Here is a 25,468-nt window from a genome sequence, read left to right on the forward strand (position 1 = left end):
AGCTTCGCGGAAGAGCCCTGTGTGCGATGAACCCTGCTCTTTAAGAATGCGTCATTTTGAAGATGTGTTCCCCGTGAAGAAGTAAAAATTGGCCAAAGCAAACAGATGACAGTGCCTGGCAGATCTCATGAGATTGAAAAGCTCTCAGAAAAGCAGTGATCTCACTGACCGAAAGTGGTAGTTTATGAACCTTAAACCAGCAGGATAATTCAGTAGTCCTATGTTGGGGAAATGTGGCCAGTAAGCAGAGTAGGGACCCTCTGTGTCCTGATAGGCTGGATTCACAAGTAATAACAGATAAAAATGTGAAAGGATTAAAACAATTTGTATATTCTATTTTAAGTTTAAACCACTTCTCTGATTGATCCATGTTTTTTGATTTTGTAGAAAACAAGAGCAACAAATGGCCAAAAATTTTGCAAAAAAAGCTGAATACACAAATTTCCCTGAAGGTGAGTTTATCAATGCTGATATTATAGACTATCTGCACAGCATCAGAAAGATGTTTGAAAAAGAGATAAAATCTATACATTATAAAAAATATTGAAAATGTTCACTTCTAAGCATTACTCAAAGTGGGACAGAAAATCTGGTGTTTCAGGCATCTGGATTGTGGTGTTCTTAGTCTTCATCTAATTGTTGTTATTGATTGAATTCAACTAGCAACATTTATAGAGCACTTCATAGATGGCCACAGAGTTTTCAAGTTCATCAGCTCCTGTTTGATTATGCACACATTCCATTTTGTTTTCAAGTTTGGGTCTGGAAAATGTCAAAAATCAATCAGATTACTTCTTCATATACTGGTTTTGTCAGTTGACTGGCCAGAATAGCTGTAGTACTGGTACAGTTGAAGAATCATTGATTTTAGGAGAAGGTGCTGCTCATGTTGTGGCTCAGCAGGTTAAGCCAATGCTTCCAATGACAGCATCCCATACCCAGGTGCCAATTAGATTCCTGGCTGCTGCACTACCTAACCAGCTCCCTGCTAACGTGCCTGGGAAAGCAGAGGAAGACGACCCAAGTGGGCCCCTGCTACCCATGCAGGAGACCTGGATGGAGTTCCCAGCTCCTGGCTTCAGCCTGGCCCAGCAGTGGCCATTGTGGTCATTTGGGAAGAGAACCAGTGTATGAAAGGTTTCTGTCTGTCTCTCTCTCTCTCTGTTTATTGCATTTCAAATAAACAAACAAAAAAACAAATCTCAGAAGTCTAGAATTTGTATCCTTGCTTTTCTTCTTACAGGCTGTCTGATTTTGGGTAAATTACTTATCCTTTCTGAGCACCAGGCTCCTCCTTTACTGCTCAGTCATTGAACAAACACTTAGGGAGCAGGAGTGTAGCCCAGCGTTAAGATGCCTGCACCCCGCCCTAGAGTGCCTGGGTTCCGTTCCAGGCTCTAGCTCCTGGTTTCGGATCCCTGCTCCAGCTTCCTGGCAGTGAAGCCCCTGGGAGGCAGCAGTCCTGGTTCCTCCGGTTGAGCTCCTGCACTCACATGGGAGACCTGCACTGCACTCTCAGCCCCTGGCTGCAGCTCAGACCTGGCAGTTGAGGGCATTTTGGGGAATAAACCATAGAGAACAGCACGTGCTTGCTTGCTCTCTCTGCCTCCCAACTAAATAAAAATTTTAAAATACCTAGAGAAGGCACATTTTTTTTGTAATTAAATCCCTAATACTACCCAAGTTTCTTGATAGTCTACTGTTTCTTAGCAAAACTAAAGGCCAAAAAATGTCATTTAATGAAAATGATCATTTTCATCTTTTAACAAAAGAATGTTCTCACTTTTTTTTCTAAAGGTTTATTTTTATTTACTTGAAAGGCATCGTTAGAGAGAGAAAGAGAGAGGGAGGGGGAGAGTGAGGGAGGGATCTTCCATCTGCTGGTTCACTCCCCAATTGGCCACAATGGCTGGGGCTGAACCAGGCTGAAAGCAGGAGCCCAGAGCTTCTCCAAGGTTTCCCAACATGGGTGCAGAGGCCCAAGCACTTGGGCCATCGTTCATTGCTTTCCCAGGCCATTATTGGGGAGCTGAATCAGAAGTGGAGCAGCTGAGACTCAAACTGGTGCCCATCTGGGCTGTTGGTGTCACAGGTTGTGGCTTAATCTGCTTTGCCAAAAATGCCTGCCGCTCTTCTCACATTTAATCAACAGCACTCCCTTGCTAATATAATGATGATCCTCATTTTTTCCCTTAAAAACTCTGATGAATCAATGGTTTGTAATGGCGTTTGGAATTTTGCTTTAGAAGGAAGGTTTATTAAATGCTAAACATGTATGTAATTATTTTCCCATTAGATCCAAAGCATTTAAAAACAATTTCCTATCAACTTTCCATGGATGTCCCAGAAAAAAAGAGAGCTGATGAGAGTCTATTTGATCTACAACTAAGCAGTAGCATATCCATTGTTTGCTGTGATTCTAAGAGTGTATGTGGAAAGGTAATGGAAGTATTTGTACTCACTATTTTTAAGTGTCAATGTTTCAAGATCACTTTGCCATATTCACTTCATATGTAGATACTATATGTATACACATACAGTTTTTCTTGAAAACAAGGCTATTAATATCATATAACATGGGGTTCATGACAGTGATCATAAAGTGAGGAAAGAGGAGTGTATTGTCATGTGGGTAGTGTAATTCAATGAAGAAAGTATTTATAACTATGTACCAAATAGGATGACATCCACACTTTATGCTAAGTAGTAAATTCCACACACAAGAGAAAGCCTGCTATCCGTTTTACCTAAAATTGCAAAAGTTCTCATGAAGCTTAGTGAACATGATACATTTAACTGTTTTTCAAAAGAATTGGTACAGACTCAGCTTTGTGATTTCTTCTAGGTTTTATAACAATGTCTTAACAAATGTTTTGGTTAAAGCTTTTTCACTTTAAATGTGATAGCTGGGGGCCAGCGCTGTGGCATAGCAGGTAAGGCTGCCACCTACAGTGCTGGCATCCCATATGGGCGCTGGTTTGAGCCCCAGTTGCTCCGTTTCCGATCCAGCTGTCTGCCGTGGCCTGGGAAAGCAGTAGAAAATGGTTCGAATCCCTGAGCCTCTGCACCCCTGTGCCTACGTCGGAAACCTGGAAGAAGCTCCTGGCTCCTGGCTTTGGATCAGCAGAGCTCCCAGGCTGTTGTGGCCACCTGGGGAGTGAACCAGCAGATAGAAGACCTTTTTCTCTCTGCCTCTGCCTCTCTGTAACTCTGCCTTTCAAGTGAATAAATAAATCTTTAAAAAAAAAAAAAGCCAACTATTAAAAAATGCAATAGCTGCATGTTTTAGAACTTGCACTGTGCTAGACTTGCACTGCCCAATATAGTAGCAATATGATACATGACTATTTAAACTTAAATTCATTAAAATTAATAAAATCTAAAATGTAAGGCTTCAGTCACACTAAGTGTATCTCAAGTCCTAGACAGCGGTGTGTGACTAATGGTTACACACTGCAGTGCCAACATAGAATATTTTTCTTGTCATAAAAAGTTCTAGTAGATAGCAATGTTCTAGACCTTTTTCCTTCCATAGGTCTCTGTTAACATCCTTGAAATCATATTATATATGTTAACCTTTTTTAAAGATTTATTTATTTATTTGAAAGGCAGAGTTACAGAGAAGCAGAGGCAGAGAGAGAGAGAGAAAAGTCTTCCATCTGCTGGTTCACTCCACAAATGGCTGCAACGACTGGAGCTGGGCCAATCCGAAACCAGCAGCCAGGAGCTTTTTCCAGGTTCCCATGCAGATGCAGAGGCCCAAGCACTTGGGCCAACCTCTACTGCTTTTCCAGGGCATAGCAGAGAACTGGATCAGAAGTAGAGCAGCAAGGACTTGAACTGTCACGCATATAGGATGCAGGCACCAAAGGTGCCGGCCCCTGTGTATGTTAACTTTTATCTATTCTTAAACTTAGTTGTAAAAATATGCTTTCCAGGATGGGCGCTTGCTGTAGCAGTTAGCATGCAGCTTGGGTTGCCCATATCCCATATCAGAGTGCCTGGCTTCAAATGCTGGCTCTGCCTTCAAGTGCAGTTTCTTGCTAATGTACAGCTGAGAGGCAGCAGGTGGTGAGTCCAGTACATGAGTCCCTGCCACCCATGTGGGAAACCTGAATTGATTCCAGAATCCTGACTCAGCCTAGCTCTGACCCAGCTCTTACAGGAGCTTGGGCAGTGAGCCAAGGAAGGGTTCTGTCTCTGTCCCTCTGCCTTTCAAATAAAAATAAATAAGTAAAAAAAAATTTGTGAATAGCTAATGAAAGCAAACTAATCCTTCAAAAACATTTTCTGAGGGTTTCTTTCTTTCTTTCTTTCTTTCTTTCTTTCTTTCTTTCTTTCTTTTTTTTTGACAGGCAGAGTGGACAGTGAGAGAGAGAGACAGAGAGAAAGGTCTTCCTTTGCCATTGGTTCACCCTCCAATGGCTGCTGCGGCCGGCGCCGGCGCACCACGTTGATCCGAAGGCAGGAGCCAGGTGCTTATCCTGGTCTCCCATGGGGTGCAGGGCCCAAGCACTTGGGCCATCCTCCACTGCACTCCCTGGCCACAGCAGAGAGCTGGCCTGGAAGAGGGGCAACCGGGACAGAATCCGGCGCCCTGACCGGGACTAGAACCCGGTGTGCCAGTGCCGCAAGGCGGAGGATTAGCCTATTGAGCCATGGCACCGGCCTTCTGAGGTATTATGTAGTATTCATTGTTAGGACTCACTAGGTCACTGAGACAGAAATGGTTAACTTCATACCTGGCAAACCAAGTCCCAAGGAGTGACTCTGAAGATGTCACGGTGGAATTTGTGTGTGTGTGTGTGTGTGTGTGAGAGATTTATTTATTTGAGAAGCAGAGTTAGAGAGAGAGGGAGAGACAGAGAGAAAGCTCTTCCATTTGCTGGTTCACTCCCCAAATGGCAGCTAAGGCTGGAGCTAAGCCAATCCAAAGCCAGGAGCCAGGAGCTTCTGCTGGGTCTCCCACACAGGTGCAGGGGATCAAATATTTGGGCCATCTTCTGCTGCTTTCCCAGGTGCAATAGCAGGGAACTGGATCAAATATGGAGCATCCAGGACTGGACCTGGGGCCCATATGAGATGCCAGTGCCACAGGTAGAGGCTTAGCCCACTACACAAGAGTGCCAAACCCCATGGTGGAATTTTGTGGCCTATGATTCTGCTGCTTCTGACTCGCACCAAGCCTGCCTGTCTGGGACATCCTGGGCTAATAAAGGCATCCATCATAAATGGGTGACTATCAAGGGCTCTCTCCAGCCACCCAAGATGTCGAAAGGAAAGAAGGCCAAGGGGCAGAAAGTGGCCCCAGCCCCTGCTGTCGTGAAGAAGCAGAAGGCCAAGAAGGTGGGCAGTCCTGCGTTTGAGAAAAGGCCTGAGAACTCTGGCATTGGACAGGACATCCAGCCCAAGAGGGACCTCGCCCACTTTGTCAAATGCCCCTGCTATATCTGGCTAAAGGTGCCTCCTGCCATTAACCAGTCCGTGGATCACACTGCCAGGCTGGAAAAGGCCAAGGCTAAAGAACTCGCCATGAAGCTGGGATAAATGTGCACTGTTTAGTTCCCTATACATAATAATAAAGATTCTCATTTAAAAAAAAAAAAAATGGCCGGTGCCGCGGCTCACTAGGCTAATCCTCTGCCTTGCGGCACCGGCACACTGGGTTCTAGTCCCGGTTGGGGCACCAGATTCTGTCCCAGTTGCCCCTCTTCCAGGCCAGCTCTCTGCTGTGGCCAGGGAGTGCAGTGGAGGATGGCCCAGGTCCTTGGGCCCTGCACCCCATGGGAGACCAGGAGAAGCACCTGGCTCCTGCCATCGGATCAGCGCTGTGTGCCAGCCGCAGCGGCCATTGGAGGGTGAACCAACGGCAAAAGGAAGACCTTTGTCTCTGTCTCTCTCTCACTGTTCACTCTGCCTGTCAAAAATAAAAAAATAAAAAAATAAAAAATTAAAAAAAAATTTAAAAAACCTCCAAGATGGCAGAATAAGGAACAACATACAGCACTAGGCTTGGGACAAATAGCTAAAAAAAAAAAAAAAAATGCAGGAAGTGCATTGTCAATCAAGAATTAGAAAACCACAGTAGAAATTCTACAAAAGGAAGAGGAACGCCGTGGACCTGTGTGCACCACGGAAGGTTCAGACACGCAGCACAGACACAGACACAACACACGACTCCAGCAGCCAAGAGCTGGAGGAAGCGCCAGCTTTGGAGACTGAGGTGAGATCCCACTGCAGCAATCCATGCCACTGTGGACCTGGTCCACAGAGAGGCAGATGTTCCCAGAGCCAGCTTCCTCTGGGTGCTCTGCCTAGGCGGCTTGAGCCCTGGAGCTGAGGAGGCGGGGGGCACCTCCCAGTCTTACATGGGAGCCCAGTCCCCATCAGTCCCCCCAGCCAGACTCATTTACATTATCAGGGTGGAATGGATCCTCTGCACCCTGTGACTGTGGGAGCCTAATGTGATGAGACTTTGGGGACTATGTGGCTGCACAAGAGGGTGCAGGGTGTAGCTGGGTCTCTGGGGCAATCATTGTGAGTGGCATCACATTCTTACAGCTCCCTGATGCTTGGGGTAGGTCACTGCAATGGGATCTCTGCTTGGAGTAAGGACTGTGCAGATCATTTGTGTGATTCATATGGCAATGTAGACAAGGGCGGAACCCGCTGGGGGCTAACACCCAGACACTGACCACCTTGGAGGAGAGGAGGTGAGGGTGTGATCACACCAATAGAGTTGACCATACCCCCAACTCTGTTAACAAGAGGAAATCTACCACAACCAACTTGGGCGTCACCCTGGATACTCACCCCACCCTGGAGCACTGACCAGAGCTCCCTGGCCACACCCAGCACTCACTTCTGGGTATTCACTGAAAGTGCAGACATTCCGCTAAGCCACAGATGAATAGTTCAAAGTTCTCTTGTATAAGCCATCAGAGGAAAAAACTAACAAGTATCTTCATAAATACCTAGAAACAAATGCAGAAATTCAAGAAACAAGAATAAAGACAACAGACCTCCCCCAAAGGAACATAACAACAATTCAACATTAGAATGTGATGAAGAGATTGATGAAACACCTGAAATGGAATTCAAAAGGTTTATCATAAGATTACTCCAAAGCTATCAAAAGCAAATCCATGAATTAAATAAATTCATGAAAATTTTCCCATGAAATTGAGATTTTTTAAAGAGAAATCAAAATGCAATATTAGAAATGAAGAATTCAATAGATCAAATAAAATTGCAGTGGAAAGCCTAAACAACAGACTTGGTGAGGCAGAAGAAAGAATATCAGAGCTAGAAGACCAATCTTTGGAAATTTTTCAGTTTGGCCAAAAAAAGAAAAAGAAAAAGAAGAAGGAGGAGGAGGAAGTGGAAGAAGAAGAAGAGGAGGAGGAGGAGAAGAAATTGGGAAAATTAAAAACAGTGTCGGAGATGTACAGGAGAGCATCAAACAACCAACATACAGGATTTAGGAGTTTCTGAAGGCGTTAAAATAAAGAGAGAGAGAGAATGGATTAAAAGGCTGTTTTAGTGAAATAATCACAGAAAACTTCCCTAATTTGGAAAAAGAGATGTCCAAGTACACAAAGCACATAAAACTCCTAATAGGGGCTGGTGCTGTGGCATAGCTGATAAAGCCACTGCCTACAGTGCTATATGAGCACTGGTTCAAGTCCCAGCTGCTTCTCTTCCTATCCAGCTCTCTGCTATGGCCTAGAAATGCAGTGAACGATGGCCCAAGTCCTTGGACCCCTGCACCCAAATGGGAGACCTGGAAGAAGCTCCAGGATCCTGGCTTCGGATCTGCTCAGCTCTAGCCATTTCAGCCATTTGGGGAGTGAAACAGCAAATGGAAGACCTTTCTCTCTCTCTCTCTTTTTTTTTTCTCTCTGTATCTCTCTGCCTCTTCCTCTCCATAAGTCTGCCTTTCAAATAAAAAATTAATCTTAAAAAAAAGACCTCCTAATAGACTTGAGCATAAAAGATCTTCAACACAACACATTGTAGTCAAACTTTCAACAGTAAAACATGAAGGAAAGATTCTCTCTTTTGTAAGATATTTATTTATTTATTTATTTGAGAGGTAGATTTACAGCCAGAGAGATGGCTCACTCCCCAAATGGCCACTAAGGCCAGAGTTGGGCCCATCTGAAGCCCGGAGCTTCTTCTGGGTCTCCTACATGGCTGCAGGGACCCAAGCACTTGGGCTATCTTATACTGCTCTCCCAGGCCATAGCAGAGAGCTGGATCACAAGGGAAGCAGCCAGGACTAGAACTGATGTCCATATGGGATGCTGGCACTGTAGGCAGAGGCTTAGCCTACTATACTACAGTGCTGGCCCTGAAGAAAAAAATTCTAAAATTTTGCACAAGAGAAATGCCAGATTATTTTTCAAAGGATCACCAATTAGACTCACAGGTGGCTTCTCATCAGAAACCCTACGGGCTAGGACAGAATGGCAAGATATATTCCAAGTCTGAAGAGAAAAAAACCTGTCAACCCAGAATGCTGTACCCTGCAAAGCTCTCATTTAAAAATGAAGGTGAAATAAAGACCTTCCATAATGAACAGAAATTGGAAGAATCTGTCACCACTTGTCCAGCCTTACAAAAGATGCTTAAGGATCTTAAGAACAGAAACACAGAAAGATAGTCATCATCATGAAAGAATATGAAGGCAGAAACATCTCCCAGTAAAAGTATAAAGGAAATCCAAAGTAAACAATAGGAATATTTATGGGAAAATGGCAGGACCAAGTAGTCATTAATTATCAATAGTCACCTTGAATGTAAATAGTCTATATACTCTCTTGTTAAAAGATACAGATTGACTGAACGAATTAAAAAAAAAAAAAAGACCTATCTATTTGCTACCTACAAGAAACACATTTCAATAACAAAGATAGACACAGGCTGAAAGTGAAAGGATGGAAAAAGATATTCCATGATAATGGAAAGCAAAAAAAGGGCAGGTGTAGCCATCCTAATAGCTGACAAAATAGAGTTTAATACAAAAACTGTTCAAAGAGACAAAGAAGGGCACTATGTAATGAGTAAGGGATCAATTCAACAGGAAGATGTGACTATAATAAATGTATATGCACCTAATTACAGGGTACCTGGCTATTTAAAAGAAATGTTAATGGATCTAAAGGGAGACATAGACTCAAATACAATAGTAATGGGGGACTTCAATACCCCACTTTCATCAATGGACAGGTCAACTAGACAGAAAATCAATAAAGAAACAACAGAGCTAATCAACACTATGGACTAAATGGATTTAAGTGATATCTACAGAACTTTTCATCCTACAGTTGCAGAATATACATTCTTCTCATCAGCGCATGGAACTTTCTCTAGGGTAGACCATACGCTAGGCCATAAAGTAAGTCTCAACAAAATAAAAAAAAAAAAAGTCGAAATCACACCATGCATCTTCTCTGACCACAGTGGAATGAAGCTGGAAAACAACAACTCAAGAATCTCTAGAGCATATGCAAACACATGGAGATTGAACAACATGCTCCTAAATGGTGGGTCATAGAAGAAATCAAAAGAGGAATCAAAAAGTTTCTGGAAACAAATGAAGACAATAATACATCATACCAAACTTATACGAAGTAGCAAAAGCAGTGGTAAGAGCTAAGCTTATAGAAATTGGTGCCTACATCAAGAAATTGTAAAGGCACCAAATAAATGAGCTATCAGTGCATATCAAGGACCTAGAAAAACAACAGCAAACCAAACCCCAAATTAGTAGGGGGAAAGAAATAATTAAAATTAGAGAATAAACAAAATTGAAACAAAAAGAAAATACAAAAGATCAGTGAAATGAACATCTGGTTTTTCGAAAAAATAAACAAAATTGATACATCATTGGTGCAATTAACCAAAAAAAAAAAAAGGGAGAAGACCCAAATCAATAAAATCATAGATAAGAAAGGAAATTTAACAAATACCACAGAAATTAAAAGAATCATCAGGAATTATTACAAAGAGCTATATGCCAACAAATTGGGAAGCCTACAATAAATAGATTCCTAGACACATACAATCTACCAAAATTGAGTCATGAAGACACAGGAAACCTAAACAGATCAATAACCAAGACGGACATTCAATCAGTAATAAAAACCCTCCCAACAAAGAAAAGCCCAGGACCAGATGGCTTCAAGCTGAATTCTACCAGACATTTAAAGAACTAATTCCAATTCTTCTCAAACTACTCAAAATAATTGACAGGAAGGAAACCTTCCCAAACTCCTTCTTTGAAGCCAACATCACCTTAATGACTAAACCAGAAAAAGATCCAACAGAGAAAGAGAACTAGAGACCAACATCCCTGACGAACATAGATGCAAAAATCCTCAACAAAATACTAGCTAATCGAATCCAATCCATCCTGCCAGGTGAGGCCCCGCCTTTTCACTTCAGATGTGGTCTTGCATGTACACACGACCCTTTCCCAGGCCAGGGTATAAAAAGACAACTGCCTATCACTCAGGGGCTGAGATTTCTTTCTGTCCCCTGCCCCCACCACTGCAACGATCTAGTACTCTTCCCCCTCTTCCTCCTTTTTTGATGTTCTGTTTTCAATAAAACTCCCCTGCCTCAAACACTTGCCTCTCTGCCTTACTGGGGCATAAAGCCCCAAGGACCTAACATTTACTATCATTATTTTAATACCTACATAAATTTTCATATAGTTTATTTAACCATTCCCATGTTATTGGCACAAATGTTATTAACAATGATTTTAGGGGCTAGTGCTATGGCGCAGCGGGTTAACGCCCTGGCCTGAAGCACCAGCATCCCATATGGGTGCCAGTTCTAGTCCCAGCTGCTCCTCTTCCAGTCCAGCTCTCTCCTATGGCCTGGGAAAGCAGTAAGAAGATGGGCCAAATCCTTGGGCCCCTGCACCCGTGTGGGAGACCCAGAAGAATTCCTAGCTCCTGGCTTTGGATCTGCACAGCTCCAGCCCTTGCAGCCGAATGGGGAGTGAACCATTGGATGGAAGACCTCTCCTCTCTATATATAACTCTGACTTTCAAATAAATAAGTGAATCTGAAAAAAAACCAAAAAACAATGATTTTAGCTAAATAGGATTGCTTTCAATGTCTTTGTGTATAAATACATTTCAAGGCCAGTGTCATGGCATAGTGGTTTAAGCTGCCATCTGTGACACCAGCATCCCCTATGAGCACCAGTTCAAGTCCTGGCTTCTCTACTTCTAATCTAACATGTCTGGGAAAGCAGTGGAAGATGGCCCAAATGCTTGGGCCCCTGCACCCACGTGGGAGACCCGGAAGAAGTTCCCAGGCTTCTGGCTTTGGCCTGGCCCAGCCCCATCCCTTGTGTCATTTGGAGAGGGAGCTAGCAGAAGGAAGATCTATGTGTATGTCAGTTTCTCTCTGTGTCACTCTGCCTTTCAATTAAAAAAAAAAAAAACCTTTAAAATAAATAAATACATACATTTCTATGTAAGTATAGTTCCCCAGGATAGATTTCCAGAAATTAAATTACTGAGCTCAGGTTTGTTTCTCTTGAATGATACAGTAAACCCAGGTGCTTGACTGAAGCAAATCCAAATTCTCACTGGAGAAAGGGCATTCATTCAACTTTCACAGTACCCATACAAATTGTTTTTCAAGTTACATTACTGGCACATAGTGGAAAAATAGCCAAGAACATAAGGAAACTCAATATCACAACTAAAAACCCAGAGGGATAATATCCAATAGGGAAGGACCTGCAAGGACTTTGGAAATTGAAGTAATACAGCTATATTTATTCATATTTATTTATTGACAATAAAGGATGAGTTTGAAGATATATGGAGGGAATAGGAAACTATAATATTTGAAAAGAAAAAAATGAACCTATAGAAATGAAAATATAAAATTGAATGTAAAAGTTTACAGGATAAGAGTTAAAAAGCAGGTTAGACCTAACTAAAGAGAGAATTAATTCCCTGGAAGAAAGATTAAAGAAATAAATCATTAAGAGGACAAAAGGGGGCCTGCACTGTGGCATAGTGGGTGAAGTTAATGCCTGCAGTGCTGGCATCCCATATGGACACTGGTTCAAGACCTGGCTGCTCTCTGCTATGACCTGGGAAAGCAGTAGATGATGGCACAAGTCCTTGGGCCCCTGCACTCATGTGGGAGGCTGGGAAGAAGCTTCTGGTTCCTCACTTCAGATCGGTGCAGCTCCGGCCATTGCAGCCAATTGGAGAATGAACCAGCAGATGGAAGATAGATTCTCTCTCTCTCTCTCTCTCTCTAACTCTTTCAAACAGATAAATCTTTAAAAGAATAAAAAAGGACAAAGGATAAAGTACACAGAATGTGAAAGGTCTAAATGTATTTATGCAAAATTCCATAAATAAGATAATCAGGCAGAGGCAATATTTAAAGAGTTAATAAATTATGATTTTCCAGAACTGGCTTTAGTTCCCAGGTCCCTGCCTTAGCCTAATCCAGGCCTGGCTGTTGTGGGCATTTGGGGAGTGAATCAGCAAATAGGAGATTTTTTTCTCCTCTTCCTCCCACCATCTTTCTCTCTCTCTCTTTCTGCCTTTCTAAATAAATAAATACTTAAAGGAAACAAACTTCAAATAGATACGTAATGGCAGACTTCAACCAGAAAGGTTGTATCAGTTATACTAAAAAAGACATGCTAAACTATTTTATATGAAAAGTTCAATCTTTAAAAGATTGCTAAGGACTCCCAACTCATGTTGAAGCTGGGCCAAAAACTGATATTAAGAAATGGGCCAGCACTGCGGTTCAATAGGCCAATCCTCCACCTGTGGTGCTGGCACCCTGGGTTCTAGTCCCGGTCAGGGTGCCGGATTCTATCCCGGTTGCCCCTCTTCCAGTCCAGCTCTCTGCTATAGCCCAAGAGTGCCGTGGAGGATGGCCCAAGTCCTTGGGCCCTGCGCCCGCATGGGAGACCAGGAGAAGCACCTGGCTCCTGGCTCCGCAGCGGCCATTGTGGGGGTGAACCAACAGAAAAGGAAGACCTTTCTCTCTGTCTCTCTCTCTCACTGTCCACTCTGCCTGTCGAAGAAGAAGAAGAAGAAGAAGAAGAAGAAGAAGAAGAAGAAGAAGAAGAAGAAGAAGAAGAAGAAGAAGAAGAAATGATTTGTATAACTGGCAGGCAACAGTGTACACTGATACACTTAGTGCTTCGTGTGTGAAACAAGTAACAGTCCGTGTTCTGCTCTTTTCTCTGGTGTCAGGTTGTGGAGGACGAGTTCCTGGAGAAGCGCTATAAACATGGGAGCAAGTTTCTGACTTCGTTTCCAGATGGCACAATGCAAATATTGTATCCTTTCTTCCAACAAGTTATTTTTTGTTAGCTTCACTTTCTTTAAAAAACAGAAAAAAATATACAGAAAAAGCATTACCCCCAAATTCTAGTGCCCAGAGGAAAGCTGGTAGCATTTTTAGACATACCTTTCCTTATTTTGTCCTATGAGCATATACAAGGGTGCTTCAAGAAGTTCTTGAAAAAATGGAATTAAAAGTATGAGTTTATTTTGGTGCAAAAAAATTGAAATCCTTGCATATTGTTTTCATAATACACATTTCCCATGTATCATGAAGTCTTTTTGCACCCAAATAAATTAATACTTCTATTTTCATTTTTCCACAAATGGTTTTAAGTATGCCCATATAGTTCTTTAAAAATCAACTGTTATGCAATATATTCATATCTTATAACTGGTCCTTTTATATAATATGTTATGAGTATATAATATGCAATAAATATAGATATGACAGTACTTTTATAATCACATAGTATTTCATTATAGCAATGTATGAGGATATTTCTAAAAGTTCATGGAAAATGTTCATATTCTTTATTCCCATCCATGAACTTTCTGAATTACCCTTGTACTATATCATCCATTTAACCTGTCCCCCATTACTGAACAAAGATGGTTTCACACTTTTGCTGCTATATATAATAGCTAAATGAACAGCTTTGTGTACACTTACTGTGTATTATCTTGAATTAAATATCTAGGAGCAGAAATTACAGGAAAGAAATTCAGGCATTTTAAAGCTTTGATAGTTTTGCCTCCCAAATGGATACACGTTTACACAAGCCTGAGCAGTTTGTTACTTTTTAACACCAAAACTCAACATCCTTTTATGGAAGGCTAAGTTACTGATTGCTTGGACTGCTGCCCGATGGCCAGGCCATTTGATATTTTGGCACAAAGTTCACTTAATATCTTGAGGAAAGTAAAAACAAGCAAGAAAAAATGAGGCACCATTTTTCATGGCCTTCCTTTTTAGAGGAAATTTTTAGTCATAGTTTCCTAAATGTTTAACTATAATTATCAATAATAAACCAAAAAAATGGCTTTCACAACACAGGATGCAAAATGAATTTTTAGTTCCTTAGGCCCATATATATTTAAAAACCTTGGCCGGCGCCGCGGCTCACTAGGCTAATCCTCCGTCTTGTGGCGCCGGCACACCGGGTTCTAGTCCCGGTTGGGGCACCGATCCTATCCCGGTTGCCCCTCTTCCAGGCCAGCTCTCTGCCGTGGCCAGGGAGTGCAGTGGAGGATGGCCCAAGTCCTTGGGCCCTGCACCCCATGGGAGACCAGGATAAGCACCTGGCTCCTGCCATCGGAACGGCGCGGTGCGCCGGCCGCAGCGCGCCTACCGTGGCAGCCATTGGAGGGTGAACCAACGGCAAAAAGGAAGACCTTTCTCTCTGTCTCTCTCTCACTCTCCAGTCTGCCTGTCAAAAAAAAAAAAAAAAACCTGAAGAGATGTTCCCAATTTTATTAGTTATCATTTCTTGCCCTGACTTTCTTTTTTTAAGATTTATTTATTTATTCATTTATTTATTTGAAAGTCAGAGTTACACAGAGAGAGAAGGAGAAGCAGAGAGAGAGAGAGAGAGAGAGAAAGGTCTTCCATCTGCCAGTTCACTCCCCGGTTGGCCATAACCGCTGGAGCTGTGCTGATCCGAAGCCAGGAGCCAGAAGCTTCTTCCCGGTCTCCCATGTGGATGCAGGGGCTCAAGGACTTGGGCCATCTTCTACTGCTTTCCCAGGCTATAGCAGAGAGCTGGATCAGAAGAGGAGCAGCAGGGAATCGAACCGGCACCCATATAGGATGCCGGCACGGCAGGCAGTGGCTTTAACCCACTGCACCACAGTGCCAGCTCCTGACTGTAATTCTTAACTCTCTTGAAGGTTGTGATGGATTTTCAAAATGACTCAGAGTCAATCTTGTATTTATTTTATCTCTGGATTTCTCATCAGCCTAAACATGGACTGAGTATGAGTATTAATAGTGAATTAGCCTCAGTATATATTTTGCTGCTATTATAAATGGAATTATAAAATTTTTAATTTATTTTTATTTATTTGAAAGGCAGAGAGCTGGAAAAAGATAGATCTTCCACCCACTGATTTGCCCTCCAAGTGCCCTCAATTGCAACGGTTGGGCCAGGCCAAAGCCAGGAGCCAGAAACTAAATCTAGATCTCCTATGTAGGTGTCAGGGACCCAAGTACTTGAACCATCATCTGCTGTCTCCCAGGGTGTCCAGCAGGAGGCTGGATCAGAAGTGGAGCCAGGCAGGACTCAAAACCAAGCTCTCTTGATGTGAGATGGAGGTGTCCTTAAACAGCTTCTTTACAATGCTGCACCAAACACCCATCCCAGAACTGTTTTCTAAATTTCATTCTCAGAATGTTCAGTGCTCATGTATAGAAATACTATTTATATCTTGGAGCCTACCACTCTGAAGTCATTTATTGTTTTCTGAATTCCTTAGGATTTTCTGTATACGAGAGCATGTCATCTGCAGAGACACCACTGTACTTCCCTTCCCAAGCTGATGCCTTTCGCTTCGTTTTCTTCCCTGGACTTTCTGTGACCAGAACAATCTTGACTAGAAGTGGAAAGAGGGGACATCTCTGTTTAGTGTCTGATCTTTGGGGAAAAGCATCCAATCATTCATCATTAAGTATGATTTTAGCCGTAGGTTTTTCATGGATGCCTTTATCAGGTTGAAGACAGTCCCTTCTATTTGAAGTCTACTGAGTCTTTTTGACAAAAGTGTGTTGGGGTTTTTCCAAATGCTTTTTCTGTGATTATTGAGATGATCATGTGTTTTTGCTCTTTATTGATATATTACATTAATTGATTTTCAGATATTAAACTAACATTGCATTCTTGAGATGAATCCCACTTCATCATGGTACATAATTCTTTTTAATATTGTTAGATTCCATTTGCTGGTGCTTTTTGAGTATTCTTGTATCTCATAAATATTTATATATATATATATTATTTATTTAAAAGGTAGAATTACAGAGATGCAGAGGCAGAAAGAGAGAGAGAGAGAGAGAGAGAGAGAGAGAGAGGGAGAGAGAGAGAGGGAGAGAGAGAGAGAGAGAGAGAGAGAGAGAGAGAAAGGTCTTCCAACTGCTGGTTCATTCCCCAAATAGCCACAATGGCTGGAGCTGGGCTGATCTGAAGCCAGGAGCCAGGAGCTTCCTCCAAGTCTCCCACGCAGGTGCTGGGACCCAAGAACCTGGGCCATCTTCCACTGCTTTCCCAGGTCATGGCAGAGAGCTGGATTGGAAGTAGAGCAGTCAGGACTGGAACCAGCGCCCAAATAGGATACCAGCACTACGGGCTGCAGTTTAACCCACTACACCACAGAACAGCCCCCCCACACACACACAAATAAATACATTTTAATCCACATAAAAAGCATAAAAATGGTTAATAATAGTATCTCTTATTTTCAGAATGCTATATAGTTAGAAAGTACTCTTTCATAAACTGAATTTATTCCCAGAACAGTCGAGGACCATTAGAACAACTCATACAACCTTATCTGAGTTCAGCTATCCATCTGGAAACCTAGCCATCGTCCGAGTGCCCAACAGGATAAATGGTTTCACTAGTATAGTTCAAGAAGATATGTCTACTAACGCCTCCATCCTGGCAGTGTTGGACTCCTCTGGCAAAAGTTCGTGCTATCATCCCAATGGAAATGTCTGGTAGGTGTCTAGGTTCCTCCTGCTGCCATTTTTAGTTTCTTGTATTTTATTTTATTAGAGAGAGAGAGAGAGCCACCACCAGCTGGTTCACTCCCCAAGTGCTGGTAATGGCCAGGGCTGGGCTGGGGCTGAAACTAGGAGCTGGGAACCAGGAAGTGAATCAAGATCTCCCAGGGGTAGCAGGAGCCCAATTACGTGAGCCATTTGTCCACATCAGCAGGAAGCTGGAGTCAAGAGCTTGAACCAGAAATCAAACCCAGGCTCTCTGACATGGGATGCAGGATCCTTAACCACTAGGCTAATGCCAACCTCCACTTTATTTTTTATTTTGTGGGAAAAAAATTAAAAATGATAAGAATGGCTTTAAGTGATCTATTTAAGTTAGGGTCATTAGGTAGAAATAGTCAACTAAGAAGCATTTTCTAAAGATTTGTTTATTTATTTGAAAGGCAAAGTAAGAAAGAGAGAGAGAGAGAGTCAGAGGGATGGGGAGGGAGATCTTCCATCCACTAGTTCACTCTCCAAATGGCCACACTGTCTAGGGGACTGGACCAGGCCAAAGTCAGGAGCCAGGAGCTCCACCTGGGTCTCTCATGTGGGTGGGAGGGAATCAAGTACTTAGACCATCTTCCACTGCTTTCCCAGATGCTTTAGCAGGGAGCAGGGGCGGAGGTGGAGCAATGGGGATTCCAACCAGCCCATATGGCCATGTTGGTGTTACATGCAGCATCTTAACCCAATGCGCCACAACGCTGGCTCCAGAAGCTTCTCTGGCTTTTGCCATTCCATATGCAACTCAATGGGAAAATTCCAAGCAACTACACAAAACAAGGCTCATCATATTCTTTCTATAAAGGTAGTAAGAAAATATGAACTGGGGCCGGCATTGTGGTGCAGCGGGTTAAAGCCCCAGTCTGAAGGATCAGCATCCCAAACAGGCACTGGTTCAAGTCCTGCTGCTCCCCCTTTAATCCAGCTCCCTGCTAATGCACCTGGGAAAACAGCAGAGGATGGCCCAAGCACTTGGGTCCCTGTACTCCTGTGGGAGATCCGGAAGAAGCTCCTAGCTCCAGATTGGCTCACCTCTGGCCATTGCAGCTATTTGGGGAGTAAACCAACAGATGGAAGACCTCTCTCTCTCTCTCTCTCTCTCTCTCTCTGTCTCTACTTCTTTCTGTAACTCTTTCAAATAAAAAAAATCTTTTAAAAAAAAGAAAAAGAAAATATGAACTATATAATGGCGCAATTGTTATTGAGATACATTCCCTCCTTTAAATCTTCTTTTTAAAAAGATTTATTTATTTATTTGAAAGTCAGAATTACAGAAAGAGAGGGAGAGACACAGAAATCTTCCATCCACTGGTTCATTCCCCAAATGGCTACAATGGCCAGGGCTGGGCCAGGCTGAAGCCAGGAGCAAGGAGCTTCATCTGGGTCTCCCATGTGGGTGCAGGGGCCCAAGCACTCAGGACATCTCTGTTGCTTTCCCAGGCACATTAGCAGAGAATTGTATCAGAATTAGAGCAGCTAGGACTAGAACATGGGATGCCAGCACTGCAGATGGCAGCTTAACCTGCTATGCCCCAGTGCCAGCCCCAAGATACATTCCTAACTTGTAAGCTTCCTTTAGCCACAATCAACAATAGTAACATATACACAAAATCTCTAAAAGAATTAAGTTCCTGATCCCATTTTGATCAACTAACATACATACTCTATGGGTTCATATTATATCGTGTAGCCTAACAAAGTGAAATTTGGATTCACTATGATTAACACCTTTTGAGCTTTTCAGCAAGAGATATTTGTCCCTCTAAATTAGTTACAGGTGTCAAGAGTCTCATCTTGCCAATAATTGGCCAGTTGGGCCCCTGCCAGTACTTGAGATACAGTGACTTATTTATGTTTACCCAGCAGTCAGTCCATTACCACCAAACATACTGGAAAAATTTCGACTTAACGTTCAGAATTCTGTAGCAATTCTATGCTACATTTGGTGGAGTGCTTTACTGACTGTCACCCGAAGTCACTGAGAGCTGGACTACAGATTCTAGACTGACTGCATGAAGCCCCCTGGCCCACAAACCACACTTCTGGCAGGCTGGCGGCTCCTTGATCCGCTCATCACCCCCTGTATCTGCCTCTTGAGCAGCAAGTACATTCCCTCTCCTGCAGGACGCCAAGTCCCTTGAAAAAACACCCTGAACCTGTGCCACCACCTGGCAATGTGTCTGTGCATGGCAAAGAATGTATATTAAATTAAAAAACGACCAGCTTACCCAGATCATGTCAGCCACGTATGATTTTCACTCATATTTCAAGATAAAACTAAATTTCTCCTTTCCTAGGTCTGCTAAGATAATCATCTCAATTCCTCCTTTGTGTCTTTGCTAAAAGGTTCCTATCACTAATCAATACTGGCAAGATAAGATTTTTTTAATCTTATTTTTGGGGAACCCACATGACCAAGTCTGTCTCTTTCTTTTCTCTGTTTCTTTCTATTTTATTTGAAAGGCAGACAGAGATTTTCCAACCACTCACTGACTCACCAAAGGTCTGTAACAGCCAGGGCTGGGCCAGGCTGAAGCCAGGAGCCTGGAATTCCATCCAGGCCTCCCATTAGGGAGCGCAAGCACTTTAGCTATCGCCTGCCACCTCTCAGGGCGCACATCAGTAGGAAGCTGGATTAGAAGTGAAGTAGCCAGGCCTTGAGAACCTAGTACTCCAGCATGGGACACAGGCATCCCAGTGGCTAATTAACCATTGCACCAAACGCTCAGCCAACTTGCCTAACAAAATAATTCACTAGCAAATTAAGCCAATTTTCTTTTTTTTAAGATTTATTTTATTTATTTGAAAAGAGTTATAGAGAGAGGTAGAGACAGAGAGAGAGGTCTTCCATCTGCTGGTTCACTCTCCAGATGGCCACAACAGCTGGAGCTGCGCTGATCTGAGGCCAGGAGCCAGGAGCTTCCTCTGGGTCTCCCACATGGGTGCAGGGGCCCAAGCACTTGGGCCATCTCTACTGCTATCCCAGGGCATAGCAGAGAGCTGGATTGGAAGAGGAGCAGCCGGGACTAGAACCGGCACCCATATGTGCGTCAGGCCAGGGCGTTAACCCGCCACAGCGGCGCCCCAGCCAACTTTCTAAGTCTCTAGAATTGTACCTGTTCTCTCTTCAAGGTAGGGCCTGTGATCCAGATTGGAGAGTCTGCTGAGATAACTGAGGAGAATGGCACAGTTAGTGCCACCAGATCTCAGCGTGTACAGGGCTACCTCTGTATGCAGGGTAATAAAATGTGGGGCATCCATAGTCCTGGAGACTGGGGAGCCCCAGCTGGTCTGCATTCTTCCAGTTTCTGCTCCCTCACAGAGCTCTTCCCTCCAAATGATCACAGGTGCTCTCACCCAGCCCTCGGGGGAGGCCTCCTGGTCCTCAGTTGGAATTGGTGGGCTGTTAGAAACAGCTCTCCTGTACTGAGGCTGGCTCAGACTTCTCCGGAACTTACACCCATGGGCAAAAATCTGAGCTCTGGCCTCCTGCCTTCAGAAATGGTCTACTCTCCTACATCTCTTCTTTCCCAGACCAAAACTTTTCCTGCTCCCTCTTCCTCCTTGCAGAATGCTTACCCATCTTGGTTCCATCTTTTGGACTCAATTTATCAGTAGGGCTTTACATTGGACTCAGCACTTCAGATGCGTGTGGGACGCAGTGCTGGGATTATCACTCCTGAGAACCCCTGATGTTCCCACTGCTCATATGCCATTAGCTAGCAGAACTGTCACTCTCCTTGTCTAGCCAGGGACAGGATTCATCTCAGCATGGAATTGTAGTTACTGCTTGTGATTTTTTTATTTTCTTCCTCCCCAGGGTGTACATCAATATCTTGGGAGGTCAATATTCAGACCAAGCCGGCAACAGAGTGAGAGCTTGGAATTGGTCAAGCGTCCTTGCTTCCGCATCCTTTGTTTCATTTAAACCTGTCTTTCTGGCCTTGAACTGTTACGTTGGAATTCGCATCTTAGAACAGGACAAGATTTCTATCACTTTTCTAGCAATGGGCCGACAAGCAAGAATCAATGCTGGAACCAAAGTGAAGGTAAGCACATTTTGGAAAACATTCTAAAGCATTTACAGTATGAGTGAAGTAACTTCTGTTCATACTATTACTGATATATTTTACATATATATACCCTACTATCCCTTAAGAATTTTGGAATTCAAGAAAAAACACAGTGAAAGCTTCATGTGGGATTGGGCCAACACTGCTAATTTTCCTCTTCTGAAATTCCTTAGTTCAGACTTGGATCCAAGTAACACTTAATGAGTGTTTACTCTGGGACCGGTAGTGGTGTCGCTTTGGGGGCTTTGTCTTAGGATTTGCTACTGTTCCAGGCTGTCGTAGAAAGTCCTGGACTGTTCCAGGAGACCGGGGTTCTTCTAATCATGTTCAAGACCCAACATGGGGCTCACCCTGCTAAAGACACTTCCTGATTCTCCTAGTCCTCTGCCCAGTTAGCACTGACCACATCCTCAGGGTTGTCCAAGAACCTGCCTTTACCCATGTGCTTGCTGAGCCATGCTGCCTCACTTGGCCCCATGGCTGCCTCTCCTCCTGGCCGGTGAGTTCCTGAAGCATGGAATCCCTGTCTTACTGACTGCTCTGTCGCTAGTGCCTTGCGCAGGGCATGGCCCAGAACACACTCTCAGCCACCGGCAAGAGTGCACCAGCATGAATATGGACTTCAGGCTACTTACAGAGTCTCTAGTTCAGACCCCAGCTCCGCCACTTGGCTAAAGTGAATGAACTAGCACTTCAGTCCCTCGTTCATAAAATGGGCTGATTCCTAACTTATAGATTGCTGTGAAGATTCAATGAGAATGCAAACCACCAGATGTGGTACCTGGCACTGAATAAGCACTTAGTAAATGGTAACTCAACACAGATACAGAGACGGCCATAAATAGAGATTGATGTGTATGTATCTACATTTATAATGATATAGTGTGTGACTTTGGACAAGTCCCTGGAACTCTAAAGACCTTTGTGTAACAATTTTTAAAAAATATTTTATTTATTTATTTGGGAGGTAGAGTTATAGACAGTGAGAGGGACAGACAAAGAGAAAGGTCATCCCTCTGCTGGTTCACTCCCCAAATGGCTGCAATGCCCAGAGCTTTACTGATCCAAAGCCAGGAGCTTTTTCCGGATCTCCCACATGGGTGCAGGAGCCCAAGCTCTTGGGCCATCTTCCACTGCTTTCTCAGGCCATAGCAGAGTGCTGGATTGGAAGAGGAGCAGGCGGGATTAGAACCAACGCCCATATGGGATGCCATTGCCACAAGTGGAGTATTAATCTACTGCGCCAAGCACTGGCCCCAGTGTAACCGATTTTTAAAGGAAGATGTAGCTCCAACTTCAGAAGTGTCTTCAACTTCTGAAAAGCCCGTACTTTTACGTGCATAGAAAGACGATCTCAATGTTCAGCACGAGCAGGACTATCTTATGAATATCAAACAAAAGGAAGTTCCAGATGCAGCTAACATGAAGTGATGGTCCGCGATGTGCCAAGCACTATTCTAGCTATGTTCTGTTGGTCTAGCTAGGGCAGTCAGATGCTTGGGCTCCAGACAAGTTTCTTTCCTGATTAGAAGCGTGGACCATAGCCTCCCGTGACACATTACACTCATAGTAAATACATCCTGACCTGAAACGTAACAGTGTTCTCAGTCTGATGCTTGGGATTCCTTCTTCCTGATCCCTCCCCACTAGAAATGAACTTTTAACCAACTTAAGTCATTTTGATGCAAAAAGAAGAATTTGATGTTAAAATGTTTTACTTTATGCACTGTTGTCACAATCACCCTTTCTTTGGGTTTCTGAAAATGAATAAAATGTGAATATATCCTCATATTTGAAGATTATTCAAATAATATATAGAGGATAAAAATGAGACTCCCTCAGGGCCAATGCTGTGGCATAGCTGGGAAAGCAGTAGAAAATGGCCCAAGTCCTTGGGCCCCTGCACCCGGAAGCTCCTGGCTCCTGGCTTCAAATCAGTGCAGCTCTGGCCCTTGCGGCCAATTAGGTAGTGAACCAGTGGATGGAAGAACTCTCCCCCTCTCTGCCTCTCCTCTCTCTGTGTAACTCTGACTTTCAAATAAATAAATAAATCTTTTTAAAAAATGAGACTCCCTTTCATACCTTCTTCTATTTTAACTCCCTTTCCCAAAGTAATCGCCATCCCACGCTTGCTGGGTATTTATAAATTATTCATATACATTTTTAAAAAATAAGAATTAGATCAGACTATACTGACTGTATAGTTGGAGGCAGTTCTATTTACTTTTGCTTTCAACTTAAATACAGAAGGTTTCTCCATGTCTGCATTTTCTGGCACACTGAAAATCTTTTTTAAATTGTTACATAATATTTCACGTGTCCTGGAGCTGATCTATGCTAAACCAAATGAGCTCTCGGCACATTGTTCTCAGTCCACCACTTCCTCTGCCTGGAAGCCTACCTTCCCTTACCTCCAGGATCCTGCTCTCCCTCGCTCCCCACCACATCACAGGCTGTGCTTAGCTCCCTAGGCTGGAATCAGGAGCCGGGCTGGGATGTGAACCCATGCACTGAGATAGGAGATGCAGGCATCCCAACTGGGGTCTCCACTGCTTGACCAAACGCCTGCCTTGGAAAGGGAGTTTAAACGACCCCTGGTCCTACCTTCTCTGAGAAGACTGCCCCCCTCAGCGCCTTCCCAGTGGGCACTCCTCACACCATCCCCGGCAGGTGCTTCCCGGGAAAGCGGCTATTTGAAGCATCTGTGTTCTTCCCTCAGTAGATGCCGGTTACCTTACTTGATTACATTTCAAGCTCTGGGTGATTTCTCAGGTCTCCACAGCATTTCAGCTCCTTCTTAGGTTAGAATAACACCATCGCCCCTGGTTACAGATGACTAGACTGCCGCTCCTCGCTCCTCGGTAGGGAACCTAGGGAACCGAAACCCAAATGAGTGCCACCATTTGGCTCCTCCCATCTCCCCAGTGCCACTCCCGTCTCTGAGCTACCCCTTCTCCTTCTCTTTGCTGAAAAGCTGCTGCACCCCGAGGAGATTCCGATCTTCCGGTACCTGAACGGAGACGACCTGCTTCTGCTGGCCAAGTTAATAAAGATCCGACGCCTGTTTCATAAACTTGAAGGATGTATGAATTTTCCCTCAAGCCAGGTTTTGGGAAAACTAAAGCAACCTTCCTACCTGTCTTCGCTTTCTCTAAAACTAATTGCCCTCTGTCACAATTCGGGCATAAAGCGGGAGATCATGACGGCCATACGAAACATAATCAATGAAAATGTTTAAGAACGACGGCGCTTTCGTTGTTTTGTTGGAATTTTACTTTTTATTGGCGGGGGGAGGGGGAGGGAGGAAAGGGAAGGGAGGAAGGGAGGGAGTTGGGAGGTTAACAAAACAGTTAACAGTGTAACCAGGAACTACGCAGAAATATGGGACATTATAAACTCAGAACCCGCATCTGAGGTCGTTTCTGGTTTAAACACTCTGGGTCAGAAAACTACAACTCAATTGCCTGACACCAGGAAACCAGCCACTCAGCCAAAGTACGAGGGAAGGAGAAAGCAGGGCGGGGTTAGAGGCTTCACTGAGCCACTGGGAGGGCTGGGGAAGTAAAACCCTGACCACCTGCCGGAACTGAAGGAATCCCAGGGAGCCCTGAAGTCAGTCCCGTGGAGGGGCAGGGGCCCAAGCAGCCAAGCAGTTGAGCCATCCATCATCGTCATCCTCCCAAGTGCAATTAGCAGGAAGATAGATCAGAAGCACAGAATAAGCGGGACTCAAACCACACTCTGCTATGGGATGCAGTCACCCCAAGAGGCAGCAGAGCCCTGTGTGCCCCAACGCGCATCCCTGGTTTTATTTTGCTTACACATATTTTAGATTCTATGTGTCTATTTTTAGACAGATAAAATGATCACCTGTCAAGAACATAGATAAATGCACTCCCTTGTAACTGACAGGTCAAGAAATTAAACCTTTTGGAGAGAAGGACCAAGATAGCGGCTGAGAGGGATGCTTGGGTGACCACCTGGCCCACAGACACCAATCGGAACAGCTATTTGCACTTTAAGTCACCTGCACAAGAGATCTGGAAGCCAGTGTCCGGTTTTACTGAAACAATAAGATGAGACCCGCTGGAGAAGGCAGGGAGGAAGGGGTTGCCTGTGTCACCCCTCTCCAGTTCCAAGCTTGAGGGAGGAAGAGGGAACCAAGACCTGCCCTTAGACTTGGAATCCAGCACCAGGCCTGCCATGATATAAACCAGGGCTCAGCAGGGCCCTGTGCCCCCCCTTCCTTCCCTCCAGGCTCCCATTTGCAGACTGAGGTTTTG

The 25,468-nt window shown here is 43.9% G+C and overlaps 1 protein-coding gene across 1 annotated transcript in view; it reads left to right on the forward strand.

The window, feature by feature from the left end:
* The window catches only part of ERICH6 (glutamate rich 6), a 42,753-nt gene extending 18,330 nt beyond the window's left edge, over positions 1–24,423 (forward strand). Inside the window, exons 8-13 of the mRNA XM_062178522.1 lie at positions 388–452; positions 2,297–2,439; positions 13,260–13,345; positions 16,906–17,061; positions 20,933–21,161; positions 24,160–24,423. Of these exons, the coding sequence (XP_062034506.1) occupies positions 388–452; positions 2,297–2,439; positions 13,260–13,345; positions 16,906–17,061; positions 20,933–21,161; positions 24,160–24,423 (943 nt within the window). The remainder of the gene's footprint in view (positions 1–387; positions 453–2,296; positions 2,440–13,259; positions 13,346–16,905; positions 17,062–20,932; positions 21,162–24,159) is intronic.
* The last annotated feature ends 1,045 nt before the right edge of the window (positions 24,424–25,468 follow it).

The sequence above is a fragment of the Lepus europaeus genome, chromosome 2 (genome assembly GCF_033115175.1).
Source record: "Lepus europaeus isolate LE1 chromosome 2, mLepTim1.pri, whole genome shotgun sequence".
Lineage (NCBI taxonomy): Eukaryota > Metazoa > Chordata > Mammalia > Lagomorpha > Leporidae > Lepus > Lepus europaeus.